The sequence below is a fragment of the Acartia tonsa genome, chromosome 8, assembly GCF_053477335.1.
Source record: "Acartia tonsa isolate MP-2025a chromosome 8, ASM5347733v1, whole genome shotgun sequence".
In the NCBI taxonomy this organism is placed as follows: Eukaryota; Metazoa; Arthropoda; class Copepoda; order Calanoida; family Acartiidae; genus Acartia; species Acartia tonsa.
This window is the reverse complement of record NC_137267.1, coordinates 31,525,852-31,545,970: the sequence shown is the minus strand read 5'-3', so window position 1 is coordinate 31,545,970 and position 20,119 is coordinate 31,525,852. Positions and strand designations below refer to the sequence as shown.

At 32.4% G+C, this 20,119-nt stretch overlaps 1 protein-coding gene across 5 annotated transcripts; it reads left to right on the top strand.

Annotated features, from left to right (window-relative positions):
- The first annotated feature begins 14,570 nt into the window (after nucleotides 1–14,570).
- LOC145326709 (beta-1,3-glucan-binding protein-like) lies at nucleotides 14,571–19,813 on the top strand. Of its 5 annotated transcripts, none has more exons than XM_080170081.1 (8): nucleotides 14,571–14,729; nucleotides 15,191–15,273; nucleotides 16,046–16,073; nucleotides 16,408–16,472; nucleotides 16,954–17,159; nucleotides 17,746–17,877; nucleotides 18,994–19,164; nucleotides 19,373–19,813. In XM_080170081.1, exons 1-8 carry the CDS (start codon nucleotides 14,647–14,649, stop codon nucleotides 19,691–19,693), a joined length of 1,089 nt encoding a protein of 362 aa, XP_080026207.1. In that variant the 5' UTR covers nucleotides 14,571–14,646; the 3' UTR covers nucleotides 19,694–19,813. The 5 variants fall into 5 exon arrangements, with proteins under 5 accessions (XP_080026207.1, XP_080026208.1, XP_080026205.1 ...); XM_080170082.1 differs by lacking the exon at nucleotides 16,046–16,073 and adding an exon at nucleotides 15,659–15,686; XM_080170079.1 differs by lacking the exon at nucleotides 16,046–16,073 and having other exon boundaries at nucleotides 15,191–15,301.
- The last annotated feature ends 306 nt before the right edge of the window (nucleotides 19,814–20,119 follow it).

The following is a 20,119-nucleotide window of genomic DNA, read 5'->3' as shown; positions in this document are numbered from 1 at the left end:
CCTTTTCAGCGTTGTCATCTTTCTTACTTTTATTAAATAATGGCATTACAGCTAGCTTAAAGCTTTTAAACTTTCTATGAGTTCTTTAAAGAAGCTTATGAGATGTTGTACTATTTTAGGATTTAAATAGCAAAGGTACAAGAAGAAACTAAATAATGTGCCTAAAGTTAAAACAATCAAAAATTGTTTACAATAACAAATTTTTCTTTTAAAATTGTTAAATATAGATGAGTATGTATTGTCTACTTCACCTACAGTTGTTTCTACGTCGTGAATGCTTGCGAGTGAGCTTTAAATCTTATTCTGGAGTGTGCGCTAATGCACTCTTATCCTTAATTAAGCTCAACTGTAGAAACACTTCTACTTAGATTTATTCTATATTTGCCTACAAAGCTAATGTGGGTTGTTTGGCTATACAAATTAGTTATAAAGTTAAATAGAATGTTAAGGTTTGCAGCGAAGTTAATGTGGGTATGCTAATATACTATCACAAATTAACTGTTATTTGCTTAGGCGTCGACCTTTCCTAGCAAATGTTATTGTTGAGAAAAACAGCAATTTATAATCCTTGTTGAATTCTTACTCCACTCTAAGGATATGTAGCTTACAATCTGCTTATTCCTGTAAGGCTTTATGAATATAACTTACTAAGGTTCACTCCCAAAGGATCGTCTATATTCTAATAGTATTGCAACAGTTTTGCCTGAATATCAAAGATCTCGCACCCAATACTTATAGTTGTATTAGGGTATGCCTACCAATCCTACTAAGTATTATTCGCGAATTATTATGGGGCTTCACTTGTGATTTCAATCCTTATAACTATATTATTGAGACTCAATTTAGATTGTCCTATATATATGAATATAATCAGTTTGTTTTCAAGGTTATTATAGACCGGATGTGCTCCACTTAATTAGTGAGAACACAATATTCTATGTGTCTTACTGAAGTGTGATATCCTACGCAAGGTGATCAATCTATACGCTGGAAGTTGTCAATCAAACTCTTTAAAGTAGACTACAAGGTTGGTGTTATTATTTGGTCAAATATTATTGAAAATCAAATTAGCTGAATTAGTGCACTTTTTTTTCTAAATGGTAACAATTTTAGATTATAAAGATTATGAACTATATGTACACACTTTATTTTACTTGGTTATAGTCTTTATGCTAATAATCCTAAGTAAAATTAAATTTTCTCAATGGTATAAAAAGAAAATTTTTTTCTTTCTTTGTTTTAATCCGGATTTTTATAAAGACAGTAGAGTACTTCCAATATTACTTGCTACTTCTTTTAGAGACGTCCCAAGACTCCCAATATAGGCTGCTGCAACCTTTTGCTGCGTTTGGTTACTAGAACTTTGTCTCTTATAAGTGTGCTTTTTAATTACATATAGGGCTTAGGTTGTTGACTATACTTTTAAATCACTAATATTCACTATCACTAATGATTGATGGTTTATAACTCTTCTCAAGTTGTCTGTTGAATTCTGGCGGCACATGAAATAGAAATTTTAGCATTAGCAAAGCAAGTAAAAATTTAGTTTTCATGTCCTACTTATTGTTGAGTGAACCGTTTATTGTACTTATGTATATGTTTATAAGGAATATACAAACAAAAAAAAATTTTTTTTTTTTGTTAAGATTGAATTAAAACTTTCTAAGTCAAAATAAAATAGAATCACTCTAAGTCCAAAGTTGGAAAATTTTGACTAAGTCCAAAAAGTTTCTAATGAAATTATTCTAAGTACAAAATCAATAAATTTTGGCTTAGGAAAAAAAAATTATGAAAATATCTTAAGTGCCAAATTAATAAATTTCGACTAAGTCAAAAAAAAATTTTTTATTGAAATTATCCTAAGTACACAGTTAGTGAATTTTGACTAAGTCCAAAAAAAAAATTTCCTTTCAATGAAATTATACTAAGTACAAAATTAGTGAATTTTGACTAAGTCCAAAAAAAATTTCCTTTCAATGAAATTATACTAAGTACAAAATTAGTGAAATTATCCTGAGACAAAAGAAATAGAATCACTCTAAGTCCAGACGTGGAATATTTTGTCCGAGATGAAATTTCCTAACAGTCCATTCACAAAGCTACTTTTAGAGATTGCCCTTAAGTCAAAAGAAATAGAATCACTCTAAGTCCACTATTGGAGTATTTTGACTTAGAGCAAATCTCGCTAAGTTAAGGATTTTAAAATCATAAAGTATTAGAGTGTTAGAATTATCCTTCACCAAAAGAAATAGAATCTCTCTAAGTCCATAATTGGAATATTTTGGCTAAGACAGAAATACTCTAAAACAAAATTTTCTCTTAAGTGTGGAAAATGAAATTTGTTAATCTAGTTGGAAGAATTGCAATTATTACAAGTCCGAATTTTGGTAAATTTCCAACCAAGTTTCCAATTTCATAAAAATTACTATAAGTCCAGAGATTCAAGATTCTCTCTGTAACAAAAGAAATAGAACGGTGCTAAGTCCAAAAGTGGAATATTTTGCTCAGAGTCTCAGGAAATCTTTGGAATTATTGCTGATTGCATACAGTAATTTGTTTACACTTATATCATTCCAACCGATCGATGTTGAGAATATCTTTGAGACTTTGAAATATTTTGTTTAACTCAAAATTTTGGAGGCAATAGTTATTTTGATACATCCGCATATAAATCAGAATTACATTAGGAATATAAGTCCTAGGCATGTATAAGTAAGTGCAAATCTCAGAAAATCGGTTCTAACGGCACCAAAGTATTAGTACAGTTTAACTTGAGTATAAATGCTACAAGTTTGTAATAATCTTTTGGCCCTTTACTACGACTCAAGAGTACTAACTGCTTTCGGCATATTGTTTCAGAAACATGGCTCCAAAGACAATATGTATCCCAACTAACAGCGTTTCCCGTGTTCTATAAGATTTGCTCCTAAGTTTTCATTTAATAAGACAGTTCAAAATGGCCCTTTACAAATAGTATTTTGATAGCTTATAAATGAAAAGTTACTCCATGCTTGATTCTTAATAAGTTCTGGTTTAAGTATCAAAGATTCAAGTATTTCAACACTTAGAGAACTTTCGAATAAGTAAAAATCATACTAAGTCCGAAGATTTATATATATACTCCGCCACCTAGCACAACTCCTAAATTTCAAAATTCTGACTAAGTCCAAAAATCAAAATTTTGCACATAGCTCAATCATAGATTATTCCAACCCAAGTGTTTTACTAAAGAGAGGCGGACATGGAGGTGCCGGTGTGCTGGTATTCTCTAGGGCCTCTAGAGTGTCAACCAGTGCGAGTGTCCTTATAGGGCGGCGACCAATGGCCACAAATATGCTAGCATTCTCTAGGGCCTCTAGAGTGTCAGCTAGTGCAACTGCTCGTACACGAGGCTCTCAATTGCATTTGTGTCGTGCCTTTCAGTCCCTATCTCTTCAAACGCCTCATAGTCCTAACCTTGCTCTCAAATAGTTTCACAGGTTTTGGAAAATCCGATTTTGCCATAACTACAATTATTCGATTTTGGTAAAAATACCTGCCTTAGGCGGTTCGGGTACGGTAAGGAAAAAAAAGAAAAAAATTTATGAAGTAAAATTTTTCCAAGATACAACCGGTAAGTTGCACCATTGTGTGTGCGAATGGGGCGTTTGTCCATATTTAGGTATGGAGACCGCTCTTCTATGAGTACTACTAAAACCTAATTTTAATGCAATACACATAGACATTCTCATCGTCGGTTCGCTTGTTTAGAATGCTTAACCCTCTATTCCCACAAGTATAATACGAATTTGGTTGAGCTGGTGGAAGCTCAACAAAAGACCCACGCGAAGTATTATGTTGCTTTAACCTAAGAATAAATGGTTGGTTTTGATATTCGATCAGAATTATATAAGTATATTAAGTATTAAGGAAGGAAAATGTTTTTATAAAGTGTATTTATATTACAAGTGCATAAGTTAAGTATGAAAATATTTACAGGATAAGTGTTAAAATTATAAGTAGAGTAGGACAGAAATGTGCCCTAAGTCCCAAGCAGTGAATTGTGCTAAGTGTCAGAGTTCTAACACAAGGCCTAAGCTCAATTCATGCTAAGTACTAAGGGGCCTAAATTTAAACTACAATGCATGCCAAACAACTAAGTCATTACCTTTTAAAGCCAGAAAGAGAAGTTGATGGTAGGGGAGTTAATAAATAACTGAATAAATTCAAGAGGTACATGCTATAACATTAGCTCTGGACCAGGATTTTAGTGTTTGTCTGTGCAATTAAATGTCTGTGTGTTAATATGTGACGTAAATCAGGCATGGTTGTAGGCATACATATTTGTACTGATTGTTTATATGATTACATTAACAATAAACATAATATCTTTAATAAACATATACTATTAGCAAATCACATACAGATTACCATGAATAGGCTAGCGTTACCCATATATGGTGTCATATAGGTAAAGATAGGCCTATGAATGCATAAATTGATACAAATAATGCCTTGGGCCTAGCTAAAGTAATTGTGTCTTGCCCCTGAGTGCTACTAGATAATTGCAGGGCACGCGTCAATCAAATATTCATAATATGCTCTATAAAGTGTTGACTTTATATCAAGCATAGATAGATAGTTGTGGATGCGAAGCATTTCTGTAAAAGTCTCATATGTACGTTCAAAGAATTTGAAAATTGAGGATCGCATCTCCAAGTTCGTTTAAAAGATTTATACTAATTAAAAATTTCTAGGGAAAATGATTAATTTACATTAAAAAAAGTTATTAATTAAACTTTTAAATATGCACCTATCTATGCTATGATGTAAAGTAGAAAGGTATTTTCATTCGTTTTTAAGAATCAGAATAAATTCATTTCTTAATTTGAGGAAAGCTTCACATAGGTTCCAGAATGTTTTTATTAAGTCTTAGGATGATTTTTTGCTATTTTTATGCCACCTCCACTCTCATATCAAATACAGCGTTAAGTGATGCTGTGAGTATTGGTGCAAAAAATATGACGTAACAAAAAAAATTAGCCAATGAGAGTCCACTGTAAATTTTACCATTGGTCAATAACGGCCTCTCATTGGCTGATTTTTTTTGTTATGTCATATTTTTTGCCCCAATACTCACAGCATCCGTTAAGTTAATTAATTTTGACCAATAGGATAGGTGGATTGTAAACTACCTGCGCTCTAATTGAGTGAATGATATACGACACTTAAGCTTCTCCAATCACAGCGCAGATTTTTTAAATCCACCAATTACAGATGTCAAAATTAATTAACTTAAATTGTATTTCCGCTTTTAGATAAAGAATTATACAAAAAACGAATTTTATAAGAAATCCTTAAAATTTGATGCAGATTTCAAATTTCCCCCTAACATTAAAATTCCTTCCAACTTATGTATCCTACTCTTCAGTCTAAATGTGCTAAAATTCCGTAAAGGTGTGAGGTTTAAGGCTTTAAAAAAGTAGTAGAACGATCAAATTTATGTTAACTTAAAAAAATTGTCTATAGCTCTTTTCAATAAGGAATACTCATATTTGGTAAATATTATCGTTCTGCTTCTGTTTTTAAGCCTTAAAACTCACATCTTTACGGAATTTTAGCACAACCCACCTTCCCCTTTATTTTACATAATTTTGTCTGTCCGTCAGTCCGTCCGTAACACTATGGGAAAGATGCAATTTTCTCGGCTTATATTGAAGATAGATGGGTCAAATTTTTGGTGAAGATTCCCTGTATCATTGAGTTTCAAGTGTATAATTTAATTTGTCCGTCAGTTTGTCGGTCATGAATAAAAGATATTGAAAACATTTTTCATTAAAATACTAGAAAAGTTTTATGATTTCTAAGAATTATAGCACATTTATTAAATGAACATAGTCTCTAAAATTCATTGTGTCTGTTTGTCCTTCCATGAATTTTTAGTGTTTTGCTAATTATGAATATTGTCATCCTTGTTTTATTTATTAATTCCATACAGTAGACATAAACCCTTTCCATTGAATGCTTCAGCTTTTGAAATAACGTAAAGAGGACTTTCATCGATTTTTATAAATAATTTATAAATTTATATAATTGCCTATTCTTGAAATTTAAAAATCCTCTGATATTTTTTATTTAAATGTGTAAATTATTTGATGAAGTTTATTTATACAATGTTTTACTACATTTATTTGTCTCTTAGTTATAAGTCTGTATATCTAAAAAATATTTTGTCAAAAATTTAATCAATATTTTACATTTAATACAAAACATTCAGATTGTTTTATAAATAGAAACAAAATGACAAATATCATTTTGAAAGACACCCTCTCAAAAAAATAGTTTAAAACCTTCCCAGGATCTATAAGAAACTTCACTGTAAAGGAGAACAATATCGGTTCAGCGGTTAGCGAGATCCTTTGGGACAAACAAAAAACGCTCACTACTTTATATATTAGGATATTCCTGACTTTAACAGTCCTTCCCCAGCCGTTTTCATTGGATCTTCACAACAATATAATTATGCTGGGGATACCTTTGCTCCATTTCTTATATCTAATAAATAAAAGGAATTAAAAAAGAAAAAAAAATTTCAATTAATTGAAAATTGTGTAACAGGTACCTGTATTAAAGTATTTCTGAAAAAAACGCTCAATCTTTCTCTTAACAAATGCTCTTGAATGTTCTTTCCTGAGCAACCAGTACAGAGGGAGTGATGATCCAAATGATCTCTCAAGTGCAGAGTTTGACCAGTCATAGATTGCTTTAACCAACTTCTCATAATCTTCCTCCAGATCTAAATTCATGAGAAGTCTAACAAATATGATAAAACAGAATGTTGTTACAAGAAAGTATAAACCTACAGCATCAAGATTGTATCCGGAATCATGAAACATTTTCTTGGTTGAGTCTTCTTCATTTCTTTGTGTGTTGGATGTGATGTTTGTAATGACATCCTCTCCATTAGCTGCATCTGGATAGTTGTCGTCCCTCTTGCACACAAAACAGCTCTTGATTTTATTCATGTTGACAATTAGCTTAGAAATGAGAACTGTTGAAGCAGCAAAAAGGCACAAAAACAGTGTAAACTTAGAACCTTCCTCATAAACAGTCAAGCTATTTTCCAAAGAATCCAGATCTAGCTTTTTTGATATCCTGTAGATAAAACTCCTGGCACAAAATGATGCTGCCCACTTTCCGTAGAAAATGACCATAAGACCGATAATATTGTAACCATAGACAAGTATCTTCAAGTAATTATCATCCATGTCCAGAAAGAATCTTGGGCTAGCAGTGAGGCCTGCATGGAGAATGATGATTAGAATCAAGTTTAGAAAAAAGGTGAAATGGAAAATATCAGCAGACAGAATGAAACAGGATACAGATGGAAACATTTGCAAAAATTCAAGGCCAGTAGAGGGAAAGATGTTAAACAGAAGTGATGTTATCCAGTCAAATAGATATATTCCACCGTAGGTTATAGCGATGATCTTCATGAGATAATTGAGTATAGTTTTGTTAGACATGGGTATTGAATCATGATACTTTACAAGAGTAAAGCAAAGAACCTCAATGGTGTCAATAAAAGCATTATAGAAGCTTGGCTCCATAGGTGGAAATACTATAACCACCATGTAGAGAACATATAAGCTGATAAAAAACCATTTTAATCCCTTTGGAGACATTTTATCTGGAATATTTTTCAGACTTCATTAACACATTAGGCTATACGATATAAAATGAATTATTATTTTTGACTATTTGTTATTATAATATTATATATGTATAATTTCTTTAGCCAATTACAAGTTTTAAAATTCTTTCAGCATATTTCTCTGTAAATTGAATAAAGTGAACAATGATTTATATTTGATTTGGGAGGGGAGATAGGCGTTGAAGGTACAACCCACTGTATTTCCCTAACTCCCTAACATATTTTGTTTTGTTTTTAACTACAGCAAAGCTTTTAAAATTACAGGTTTTAAATTCTCAAGAAAAATAAAGCTTTTAAAAATTTGTGAAAAAATACCATAACAATTCTATTATAAAAAATATACTGAAAACATACATTCAGGTAAAATTTAGGGTACTCAATTAATGGTCAAAAGGGTTGAAAAATAGGCCTCTACAAATAGCTTCAGAATGTTTTAAAGATAACATAATCTCATGTTTTATATTTTATTTATTAATAGCGGCTTCGCTCCTAGGAGACCTTTAAAGGTTTTAAAAAATAAAATAATTTTTTTGTGGGGCGGATGATGGAGTTTCTAGGGGCAATTTTTCTTGGGAGGGTGATGGTAACCCTTCCCTAATTAGTTTTTAAAAAACCTTTCCAGGACCTTTGAGAAGCTACCATATAAAGGATAATCTTATTGGTTCAGTAGTTAGCCAGATCTTTTTGAACAGACAAACACACAGACAGAGGTCCTGCTTTTTTTATATAAGGATAATATTTAACCTTTCACTATAGAAAACTAATTGAAACTAAAACAACTCCTAACCAGTTATAGATTAAACAGAACCTGAACCAGAGCAGTGATGTAACCTTTAATTTCACTCGAATAGGATTTCAAATTTCAAAAGAATATGTAGATTTTTGTAAAATTTTATTAAATGGTCTCTATGGAAATATAGATTTTATTTTCACATTTAAAATCCTTTAAAACCTATGACAATGAATTTCATATTAACCATTATTTGGCAAAGCTTGGCAGCCGCGCCTCATCCGCGGCTACCAAGCCCAGTTAATTACCAACATGATCCAAAATCGATCCCCAAGAAGCTCTACAAAGTGTCCCAAAAAATGAGCCATATGACGTCTATAGATCCATCTCTTTTTAAGGAATTTCCTTTGCCACTTCTCCTCTCATCCCTCATTTTGATTACGTCACACAGCACGTATTTTAGGACATTTCGTAAATCTCTATTCCCATCACTGCTTTATATTTTAGATTAAATTATAGAGGTAATTTGTTTATAACATTATTTACATAAAATAAATGCACTTAATATGAAATTTGACTGTTTGGTATGGTTAAAAGCGAAGCTTTTCTATAATTAGGGTCGGTTCTTCCATCTGTAATGGTTAGCTCTTTTTGTTAATTTAGACATGTTAGAATTGTCCTATCGATTTCAAATGTTGCATGATAATTCCTATTATAGTTAGGTAAGAATTAAAGTACGTAGCAACTAATCGTTATTAGAAAGTCCTTACGTTTATTTGAAACAGACTGATATTTTAATATTTTAACAATATTTTTGTGTGTGATATAATTATTCTATTCATCTGATTTTAGAATAATGATTCTTAGAAAAACAAGGTACAGTATAATTATCGAGGCATATCTGTAATCAAATCCTAAAAGTGAATGAATGTCCTTTTGCTGTATCCTATAATTACGCTTTTTTGCAACAAATTTATGTACAATTCAGTTTAGACTAATTTATTAAGATCAGACACTCTACAAGAGTAATGTTCGTTTGTCTTTCCTTCTGATTTTTTAGCTTTGGTTTCATGGATGTTACCATCCTTGTATACATGTCCATTAGCTGTAAATTTTCTCGTATGCTATTTAAAATAGTTGTTTGATTTTATTGTGTATATTCCCACCCATGACCACTGAGCCTCCAGTTTCACCAATAATCTCCTTAACAATGAAATAAGCTTATAATTCTGTTACTAGGCGATGTATTTTGATATTGAAATTTCAGTCATGAACAATGGCAAACGTTCAAAATTTTTATTTACCTAAAATTTCATTTGAAATACCTATAATTATAAATATAATAAGCTGAAGTATTCGTAGTATTGGAAAACTCAATATTTTTAATTTTGATTTTTTTATGGTCAGAATTTTTTAAAAATATATTTTTCTGATTTTTCTGATCCGGTTTGTCTCATTATGATATGAGCCCGCCCTAGGGAACATATAAAAACCAAATTTCTGTTTGTCTAAAACTTTGTCTCTACTACAAAATATTAATGTTTGGATTTTTGTTCAATTTAATTTGATAAGAAAGGTTATTGGCCTTCTTTTATAAAAGTTTTTAATATTATTCAGGTCATGACAAAGTCACAGGGATGAAATAATTTTCTGTGTAAAAATGAAAGTAACCATGTAATGTAATGTATCATAGTTACTCTAAATCACCAGGTCATTCAAAACAGAATTTAAACTAAATCATAAAATTTTGTATTCCTATGCATAGTGTAACAATTTACTGTTATAGTCTTGATATTGCTAAAAGGCTGATGGTTAAAAAGTCTTATATTTGTCTTACACAAGTAAAAATAATTCTAGATATTGATTTTAAAATCAAAGAATTTCAGTAACTTTTTTGCCCATAACCAACACTACTTAGTGATTATTTTATTATCGAATTTTAACTTCCTTTTTACTTATTTTAACATTGGGTCAACAAACTTTATTAATACACGAATTTTTATAATTAGTTTGATAAAACAACTCAAGAAAGTTATAGAATATGTATCAACTTATATTTTTAACTGTTATATTATCTTCTTTGGATGACTGTTATGGACTAAGAAAATGTTGCAAGTTTGGAGATGTTCTTTACAAAAACTATGGCCCTTGGACCTGTGTAAAGGGTCAAAGAAAACAAGAAAATAGACAACAAAACAGTTTTCTAAACCGAACACCTGAAGGACTTGGTTTTCCAATTTGTCGTGTTCCCAGAAATTTTCGAGTTCCCTACCAAGCTCTAGATCCCCATACTGACGAACTAACAGTAGAAGTTAACAGACAGAAGCTCATCATACCAGAACAGCAATTTTGCATTGATGTAGTTCTTGGAGAGTATAGGCTGGTTGCTGTGGTTTGCAACACCCTTGTTGAGGCAGGGTTTGCACATAAGGATCAAACCTCACACAGACAGGGAAGAAATAGAAATATAGTTCAGAATAGGCCAACAAATATGCTGCCAAGGGGGAGAAATGGAAGAATTGATAATTTAAGAAGACAAGGCAAAGACAATGTTGTTGATGGTATAAAGGAAATGTTTTCTAACATAGCACATGATGTGTTTAACCTGAAACAATCAGCTGATGCAACTTTAAGAAGAATTGGACAAGGTATTGGTAATGTTATTTCTCTTGAGATGATTGCTAATAATGTTGTCAATACTGTCAGAGAGGAACTTGATAGCTTTAGCAGGTCTACGCAGAATATTCAGCTTGATGATCTGGTTGGAAGGATTGTAACAAAAGTAGCTAGGAATGTGATCACTAATGTAACAACAAAAGTTGCTCAACGAAGAGATTCAGCTGATGATACAGAATTAAAAATCTATGAGAACATTGAACAGCTGATGCCAATCATTGGAGAAGTTCTTCAAAAGAATGTTAATAAAGGTTTACAGAATTTACAACTAAATGCTGATGATATTGATTTTGATAAAGCCTTTCAGCAAATGATTCCATCTGTGGCTCTTGACGTGATGAAGAATGTTAATGCTGTTATTGGTGACATTACCATTGACTCTTTAGATGGGGATCCTATGAATATAGGGGATGTGTTCAAGAAAATGCTTCCTGTTGTAGCTTTGGATGTTATGAGCATTATTCACAGAGAATTGAAAAGAGGGACAAATCCAAATGCCAACAATCAGTTTCTCTATGAAAAAATTGAATACGATGAAACATCTTATGATAAAGTTGATGATGACAAATCTGGATTGATTGAGTTACCTGTAAACAACTTCAATATTAATGATGATTCTGATCACCATAATAGCGGAGATACTGATGCTGTTGACAGCGAAACAGATGAACTTCTTTCTTTGATAGAGGAGACTTACTACCCTGATGAAGTACAAAATGAAAATACCATAGAAATTGATAGCTTTATCAATGATAACCTAGAAACAAAGCTAGATCTATCAGTAACATTTGGAGAAAATGAAGATGAGGAATTGTTGAACAGACTGATCAGAGCTCAGAATGAATTTAGTAACAATGGAAAATCGATCACATTGCTATGTCCTCTTTTAGTTTTGCTCTGTATCATTTTTATGCTTTAATACAAAAATAAAACTAGATTTGTTGAATTTCAAGAGAAATATTTATTCTTCCTATTACTGTACCCTGTACAGTTATATTATTTGATAAATTATCTTTTAACTAGCACTAGCAAATCATTTCTAAAAATAAATAATTCTAAGAAAGGTATTTGTTGAATTAAGCTTAAAATGTATTAACATCCTACCTATTTCCAACACTCTACCATTTGATTGCATAACCTTTGTCTCAACTGTGCATGGTAATAATTTGTGTTTTTTTTTGAGACAAGGCATCAAGGACGTCCAAGGGGAGGGGGGGGGTGTTAAAGTGGTGATTACCCCCCAACCAAACACAAATTACCCCCACTTAAAAAAATTTCCCCCCCCCCCCCAAATAAAAAAAGCTTGAACGCCTCTGCAAGGGATTCATTCCCCCAACTTTAACTATCACAATCAGGCATCTGACAAATCAGATTTAGATATAATTCTTAATTAGGGTGCATTTTGGGCTGATATTCGAAGCCAACACATCTCCACCATAGACATAAGTTTGACACTGTATGCTCTAGATGCATGGGTGATAAAGAACATTAAAGGAGTCAATACTGCAACATGATAAAGTTGATCACACAACTTACTTAATACCGTTTAAAAAAAACAAGGATGACAACATCCATAAAAGCGAAGCACTGAAACGGTAGGACAAACGGACATGAACACTTATGTAGTGTCAGAACTGAATAATCAGAATATAAATGTATAAGAGTCGAAGCAAAATTGAAAGTAAATTTGTTGAAAAACTGCTTTATACAGTATAATGTTTATGGTCATACTTACATATTTAGGACTTGATTATAGAGTTGCTTCGCTTATAACATTATACTTTGTTGTCCCAGAAATCAATATACCAAAAATCAGATCAATCGGATGATTAGATCACCTAAAAATTTGTTGTTAAAAAAGTAAAAAATCATCATGTTTAAAATGGACGTACGGAAATTTTGGTAATGATTATAGAGTTGCTACGCTTTCTAAATCGTACCTAACTACTAAAGGAATCACCATGCAAAATTTGAAATCGATAGGACAATTCTAACATGCCTAAATTACCAAAAAAAGCTATCCGTTACGGACGGACGTACGGACCGACCCTAATTATAGAAAAGCTTCGCTTTTAAAAACATGATGACATTTTTTGGTAAAACAAAGCTGATATTAGACATTATTATTGCGTATATAACAAAAATATTTGGAAAATATAGATAGAACTAAAATATTACAATGATTTTAAGAAATCAGGGTTCTAATTGGGGAATATATCAATTTTGATACTTTTAAAAAGCGAAGCTTTTCTATAATTAAAAGCAAAGCTTTTCTATAATTAGGATCGGTCCGTCCGTACGTCCGTAACGGATAGCTTTTCTGTAAATTTAAGCATGTTAGAGTTGTCTATTGATTTCAAACTTTGCATGGTGATTCCTTTAGTAGTTAGGTACGATTTAGAAAGCGTAGCAACTCTATAATCATTACCAAAATGTTCGTACGTCCATTTTAAACATGTTGATTTTTTTACTTTTTTGACAACAAATTTTTATGTGATCTAATCATCCGATTGATCTGAATTTTGGTATATAGATTCCTGGAACAACAAAGTATAATTTTATAAGCGAAGCAACTCTATAATCAAGTCCTAAAAATGTAAGTATGTCCATAAAAATTATCCTGTATCCAGCAGTTTTTCAACAATTTTGCTTTGACTCTTATACATTTATATGCTGATTATTCAGTTCTGACACTATACAAGTGTTAATGTCCGTTTGTCCTACCGTTTCAGTGCTTCGCTTTTATGGATTTTGTCATCCTTGTTCCATTAAATTTTCCATTGAACCAAACACTCTCAAAGACAATGAGTTAAAAGCTTCACCCAAAAAACTTTTAGGTTACAAATTTTTAAAATATTTTTTTAGTCCATTGTTCCAATTCCTTACTTTTTACTAATGATATGAATATTTACAATTTATTCACAGCAAATTGGTATTTTGCTCTTGAAAAATTGGGGGGTTTATTCATCTTCCGTCTCCCCCCTCCCCACACACACACCATCTAGGATTTTAATTTTGTTTAGTAATTTCCTAAGTTCTTGCTTGGAACTATCCTTTTAGTATTAATTCAATATTTTTAGAATATGCAAATCATTTTAAATGAAAAAAACTTCTAACAATTATACAAGCACGAAATATGTATAAAAAATGTGCATAAAAATTATTGGTTAAAGGGTTTAAAAATATGTATACATTGAACTAGGATTTGTTGTATCAAAAGTTTAGTTAAAACAAACAAATATAAGAAAAAAATATATCAAAGATAACAAAATAAAACAAGGATGACAACATACATAACTATTGCAATGTTCCCAAGTATAAAATAATATGAACACTAATTAAGAGGAAAGAAGAAAGTAGATTTGCTATGAGCATCTTTATAATAAATGTCAGGCATATATGTATCTTTAGCTAAGAATTAACAAAAATCGAAAAAAACAAGCTAATGATTTTGTTGTAGAGCTTTGCTCCTTATATAAATTTAAATGTTTACTAACAAAACATTTGAGATAAAAGATGATGTTTGTGTTTTGCTATATCAGTTGTTATGATGAAGTTGGCAGTGCTGGTATCTGCAGGACTCTGCCTGGCCTCTCTGGCACAGGCTTACTCTGTTAATTTACAGTCAAAGTAAGATTTTTTTGTCAACTGATTTACTAATTTTTTTAGGGAAGATTTCCTGCTAAACTCTGTAACCAATTATCCTTCTTTAATACTTAATGTTACATCAAATGAATTCTTCTATGCTGTCATTACAGTTTAGGGTTGGGCCAGATACTTTTTTGGCCGGATACCGGATATCCGGCTGATTTATAATGCCGGATATCCTGTAACTGGAAAGTTTCCATATCTGGTATTCGGCCGGATATCCGATCTTTTTTATTAGGTATTTGAATGCTTTGTTACAATAAATGTTGCCAGCCTTCCTACAACTCACATTAAATGTAAATCTGTCAAAATAGCTAGTTATGACATTTGTAACTTCTTGTGAAGATTTCCCTAGCTAATGGTCTTACTGTTCTACAACTACAAAGCTACAAGGATAAAAATATGTTTATTGAAATATGCCACATAATTTACTTTAATTTCAGCGTAAGGGGAGACCTAATTTTTGACGAAGAATTCAATACAATTGATGAGAGCAAATGGACTCACTTTGTATCTGGCTGGAGAGGCGGCAACTGGGAGTTCCAGTATTACAGGTATAAACTTTGTATCTGGCTGGAGAGGCGGCAACTGGGAGTTCCAGTATTACAGGTATAAAATTTGTATCTGGCTGGAGAGGCGGCAACTGGGAGTTCCAGTATTACAGGTATAAAATTTGTATCTGGCTGGAGAGGCGGCAACTGGGAGTTCCAGTATTACAGGTATAAACTTTGTATCTGGCTGGAGAGGTGATAACTGGGAGTTCCTGTATTACAGGTCTAAACTTTGTATCTGGTTGGAGAAGCGGCAACTGGGAGTTCCAGTATTACAGGTATAAACTTTGTATCTGACTGGAGAGCTGGCAACTGGGAGTTCCAGTATTACAGGTATAAACTTTGTATCTGGCTGGAGAGGTGGTAACTGGGAGTTCCAGTATTACAGGTATAAACTTTGTATCTGAGCGGAGGGGTTGTAACTAGAGAGTTCCAGTATTACAGGTATAAACTTTGTATCTGACTGGAGAGCTGGCAACTGGGAGTTCCAGTATTACAGGTATAAACTTTGTATCTGGCTGGAGAGGTGGTAACTGGTAGTTCCAGTATTACAGGTATAAACTTTATATCTAAGCGGAGGGGTTGTAACTAGGGAGTTCCAGTTTTACAGTTATAAACTTTGTATCTGACTGGAGAGCTGGCAACTGGGAGTTCCAGTATTACAGGTATAAACTTTGTATCTGGCTGGAGAGTTGGCAACTGTGAGTTCCAGTATTACAGGTATAAACTTTGTATCTGGCTGGAGAGGTGGTAACTGGGAGTTCCAGTATTACAGGTATAAACTTTGTATCTGAGCGGAGGGGTTGTAACTAGGGAGTTCCAGTTTTACAGGTATAAACTTTGTATCTGACTGGAGAGCTGGCAACTGGGAGTTCCAGTATTACAGGTATAAACTTTGTATCTGGCTGGAGAGTTGGCAACTGTGAGTTTCAGTTTTAAAGGTATAAACTTTGTGACAAAATTATTTCCCCTAAAAGTTTTAAACTACCACAGTAGTTTTTTTGTTTATCATGTCTTAATATGGGAATCATTACTTAATTGACTCAATTCATTAACTTGACGTAAAAAGTAAGAACCTAGCAGATATGTAAAACTTATTTTATTTTTAGAAATGACAGAAAGAACAGTTTCATCCAGGACGGAGTTCTCCATATCAAGCCTTCTTTAACTGCAGGTAAAAACTTGATATTAAAGTGAATGAATCTGTAATAATTCAAAATATTAATGATCATCATGTAGTTAAGTTCAAATTTATATAGTTGTTGAAGGTAAAAAAATCATGACGCTTGTTGACTTGTCCAAACTTTCCTTCAATAATTTACTTCTACATAATGGGGTAGTTTTGATAATCATAATTTTTCAATTATCATCCATTGTCCAATCCCAATCAACTATCATTTAAAAGAAACACATTTGTTATAAAGAAATGACAATAAATGAATCTTCCATCCAAACATCATAATTAAGTTAAAAATGTTCTGGTAGAGGTTTTGTAAATGAAAGAGAATATAAAATGACATTCTACCAACCTTATAATTTTAATCTACCAAAGAAAAGATTTTGTTCTGTTTATTGAAGGGAAGGTTAATGTATCATCCATTTAACATCCTTGTGTGTGTAGCTTTAAAATTTCCAAATCATTTGTTTTTCCTTAGATGAATTTGGAGAGGACTTCCTTTACTCTGGGTCCCTGAACCTGTGGGACCAGGGTTGTCAGGACAGCATGAACATTGATGGTGGTTGTGTCATCAATGCTGGTGGTGACTACATCATCAATCCTATCCAGTCAGCCAAGCTGGTGTCATCAGACAAGTTCAAGTTCAGATATGGAACTGTTGAGATCAGAGCTCAGATGCCAAGGGTAAGTGTCAACGTAAAACAAAGATTAAACTGATATTTTTTACCTTTATACAGTGTGTTTTTTTTATGAGAACTATTTTAAAAGCAATTTTACCCCACTTATAGTTATCAGAATTTAATGATTAATGGCTTATTTTCTTCGTTTTTTATAACCATTTATAGAACATCAAAAAAATATTTCAGTTTTTATTAAAAAAGTACAGTAAAATAAAAAATTCAGAACCTAGGTGTCAACATCTAAAAATGGTTTTGGCGCATTTTTCTCATGCTCAGATCTTCTACCCTTTGCAAGAATGGCTGCAAAACGCTTCAAAGTTGAGATACAGAGTTAAAAATTGATACAGATACTTTTGAGGACATGTTCTAGAACATATTAAAGTTTGAAGGCCATGTCTCAACCATATGTCTGTTTATCTGTATGGCTAATCACATTTACAATAAACTCTACTCCTCTCCCTCCAGTTTTAATTTGTGTTTATTAAGTTATTTCTTTTTCTTAAACGGGCTTTCTTATGTTTTGATTATTATTTCAAACAGTGCTAACAATGGATGTAATTATCCTTATTTTTATTATCTTTCTTATCAAGGGAGATTGGTTATGGCCTGCAATGTGGTTGCTGCCCAATGATTGGGTGTATGGTGGTTGGCCCACTTCTGGCGAGATTGATATTTGTGAGACAAGAGGAAATACTGATCTTAAGTGTGGAAATGATTTAATTGTAAGTTTGGATTAATGCTATAATTATCCTTTCTCGTATTCATTCGAATCCGGTGGAAAGGAACCGGTTCTCATCCATACGAAAAAACTATGTCTAGCATCGTATTATATCCAGTTTTCTACGATTATAAAAATGTACAATCATAAGATTAAAACTAGTTTTAATCTTATAATTGTACATTCTATATCCGCGGAAAGCCGTTTATAATACGATACGAGAAATAACTATTCTCGTATTCATTCGAATCCGGTGGATAGGAACCGGTTCTCATTCATACAAAAAAAACTATGTCTAGCATCTTATTATATCCAGCTTTCTACGAATATAAAAATGTACAATCATAAGATTAAAACCAGTTTTTTTTAGCCCCGAGGTACATTCTATATCCGCGGAAGCTTTTTATAATACGATGCGAGAAATAACTATTACAATGCAATGTAGTTTATCTTAGGTTCTGGGAAGGCATATAGCTATTTTGGAGGCGGATACCACCACACCCCCTTGAATAACCCCTAGAAAAAAATGACCCACCCAGAAGAAATTATTTTACCTTTTCTTTTTAAAACTAATACTGAAAACTAAATACTGAAATGAAGTGCCCATAGATGCCTCTAGGGACGTAGCCACTATTCTAAATATAAAGTACTAGCGGCTACGCCCCTAGAGGCCTATAGTGGCACTTTAAATGTTTTTTTTTTTATTTGATTTCTATGTTGCATTCAAGTCTCTACGTAAAAACAAAAATATTTTTGAAAGTTTAGATTTTTTGTGATTTCTCTTGGGAGGGTGGTGGTACCATCCCCCAAAATAGTAATAAAGTTTACCGGGACCTATGAGAAGCTACCCTGTTAATCGCTTCAGCGATTAGCGAGATCCTTTGGTACAGACAAACAAACAGACAGACAAACAAACAAACATCCTGTTACTTTATTATAAGGATAGGGTCATATGATTAAATTTACCTCCAGGGCTAACATGCACCAAATAATAATAAAAAAATATGTTTCTAAACTCCTTTATTTTCAAAAAGAAGACACTGAATGGGAAATATGATATTTTAAAATATTTTGAATAAAAATCTTACAAAGTTTAAGTAATGATTACTTTGTTTTGCAGGGTATCCAGAAGCTCCAATCAACACTGCACTGGGGCCCAGCACCTGACCAGAATGCCTACTACAAGACCCACTGGGAGAAAGATCTGGTTGGATCTGACTTTGCTGCAGACTTCCACCTGTTTGGACTGGAGTGGAACGAGAATGGCATCACTTTCCTGCTTGATAATGAGGTAGAGATTTATTTTTTTAGCATCACAGCTTCTCTACAACTTACCTTGTTCTTTCACTCTGATACTATCAAAGTCTGTACTTTTTTAAAAATTTCTGCTGACCTATGTGCATCTTTGCTACAACTTTCTTGGTCTATCTGTAAGAATAGATAATTTCATCTGTGTTTTGAAATAAACTTTAAAGAAAGAATTATGTTGTATTGTTTAGGTTATTGGCAGTATTTCACCCCCAAGTGGAGGCTTCTGGGAGCTTGGAGGATTCCATGGTAACAACCCTTGGTCAGGCGGATCCAATATGGCTCCTTTTGACCAGGAATTCTACTTTATTCTGAATCTGGCTGTTGGTGGCAATTTCTTCCCCAATGGATGCCAAAATGGTAATGGTGACATGCCCTGGACATCAGGCTTTGTACCTGGATCCATGAAGAGTTTCTGGGAGGCCAGGAATGACTGGATGCCAACCTGGAACAACCTCAATGATGATGATATTGCCCTCAAGATTGATTACATCAAAGTTTGGTCTTTGTAAAATTGTATTATATTGTCTGTTTGTTAAATGCATTTGAATTTACTTGTTAAAAATTATAAAAAAAAACTTTATATTCTTATGAACAAAAACATTCAATCTGTAATATATAATTGTTAAACTGTGTAAACTCAATAATGTAATGCTGTAAGGTTTCTTAGTTATCAGACTAAGGTTTTTTATAAATGGCTGTTTAGATTTTGTTGTACTTTATAAGAACGCTTTTTAAATGTCTATCAGTGTTCAAAAATCTCTAATAGCTGCAGAGAAATAAGAAAAGAAAGCTACTTGTCCTTACATATTTATATGAACACAAAAATCTCTTTGACTGACGGAAAATTTAATTTTGTTATTAATACCAACAAAAATGTTGAAAATCCTGACAAAAATATGTGGAAATCAGTAAAAAAAATTAAAAGCAGCTAAGCA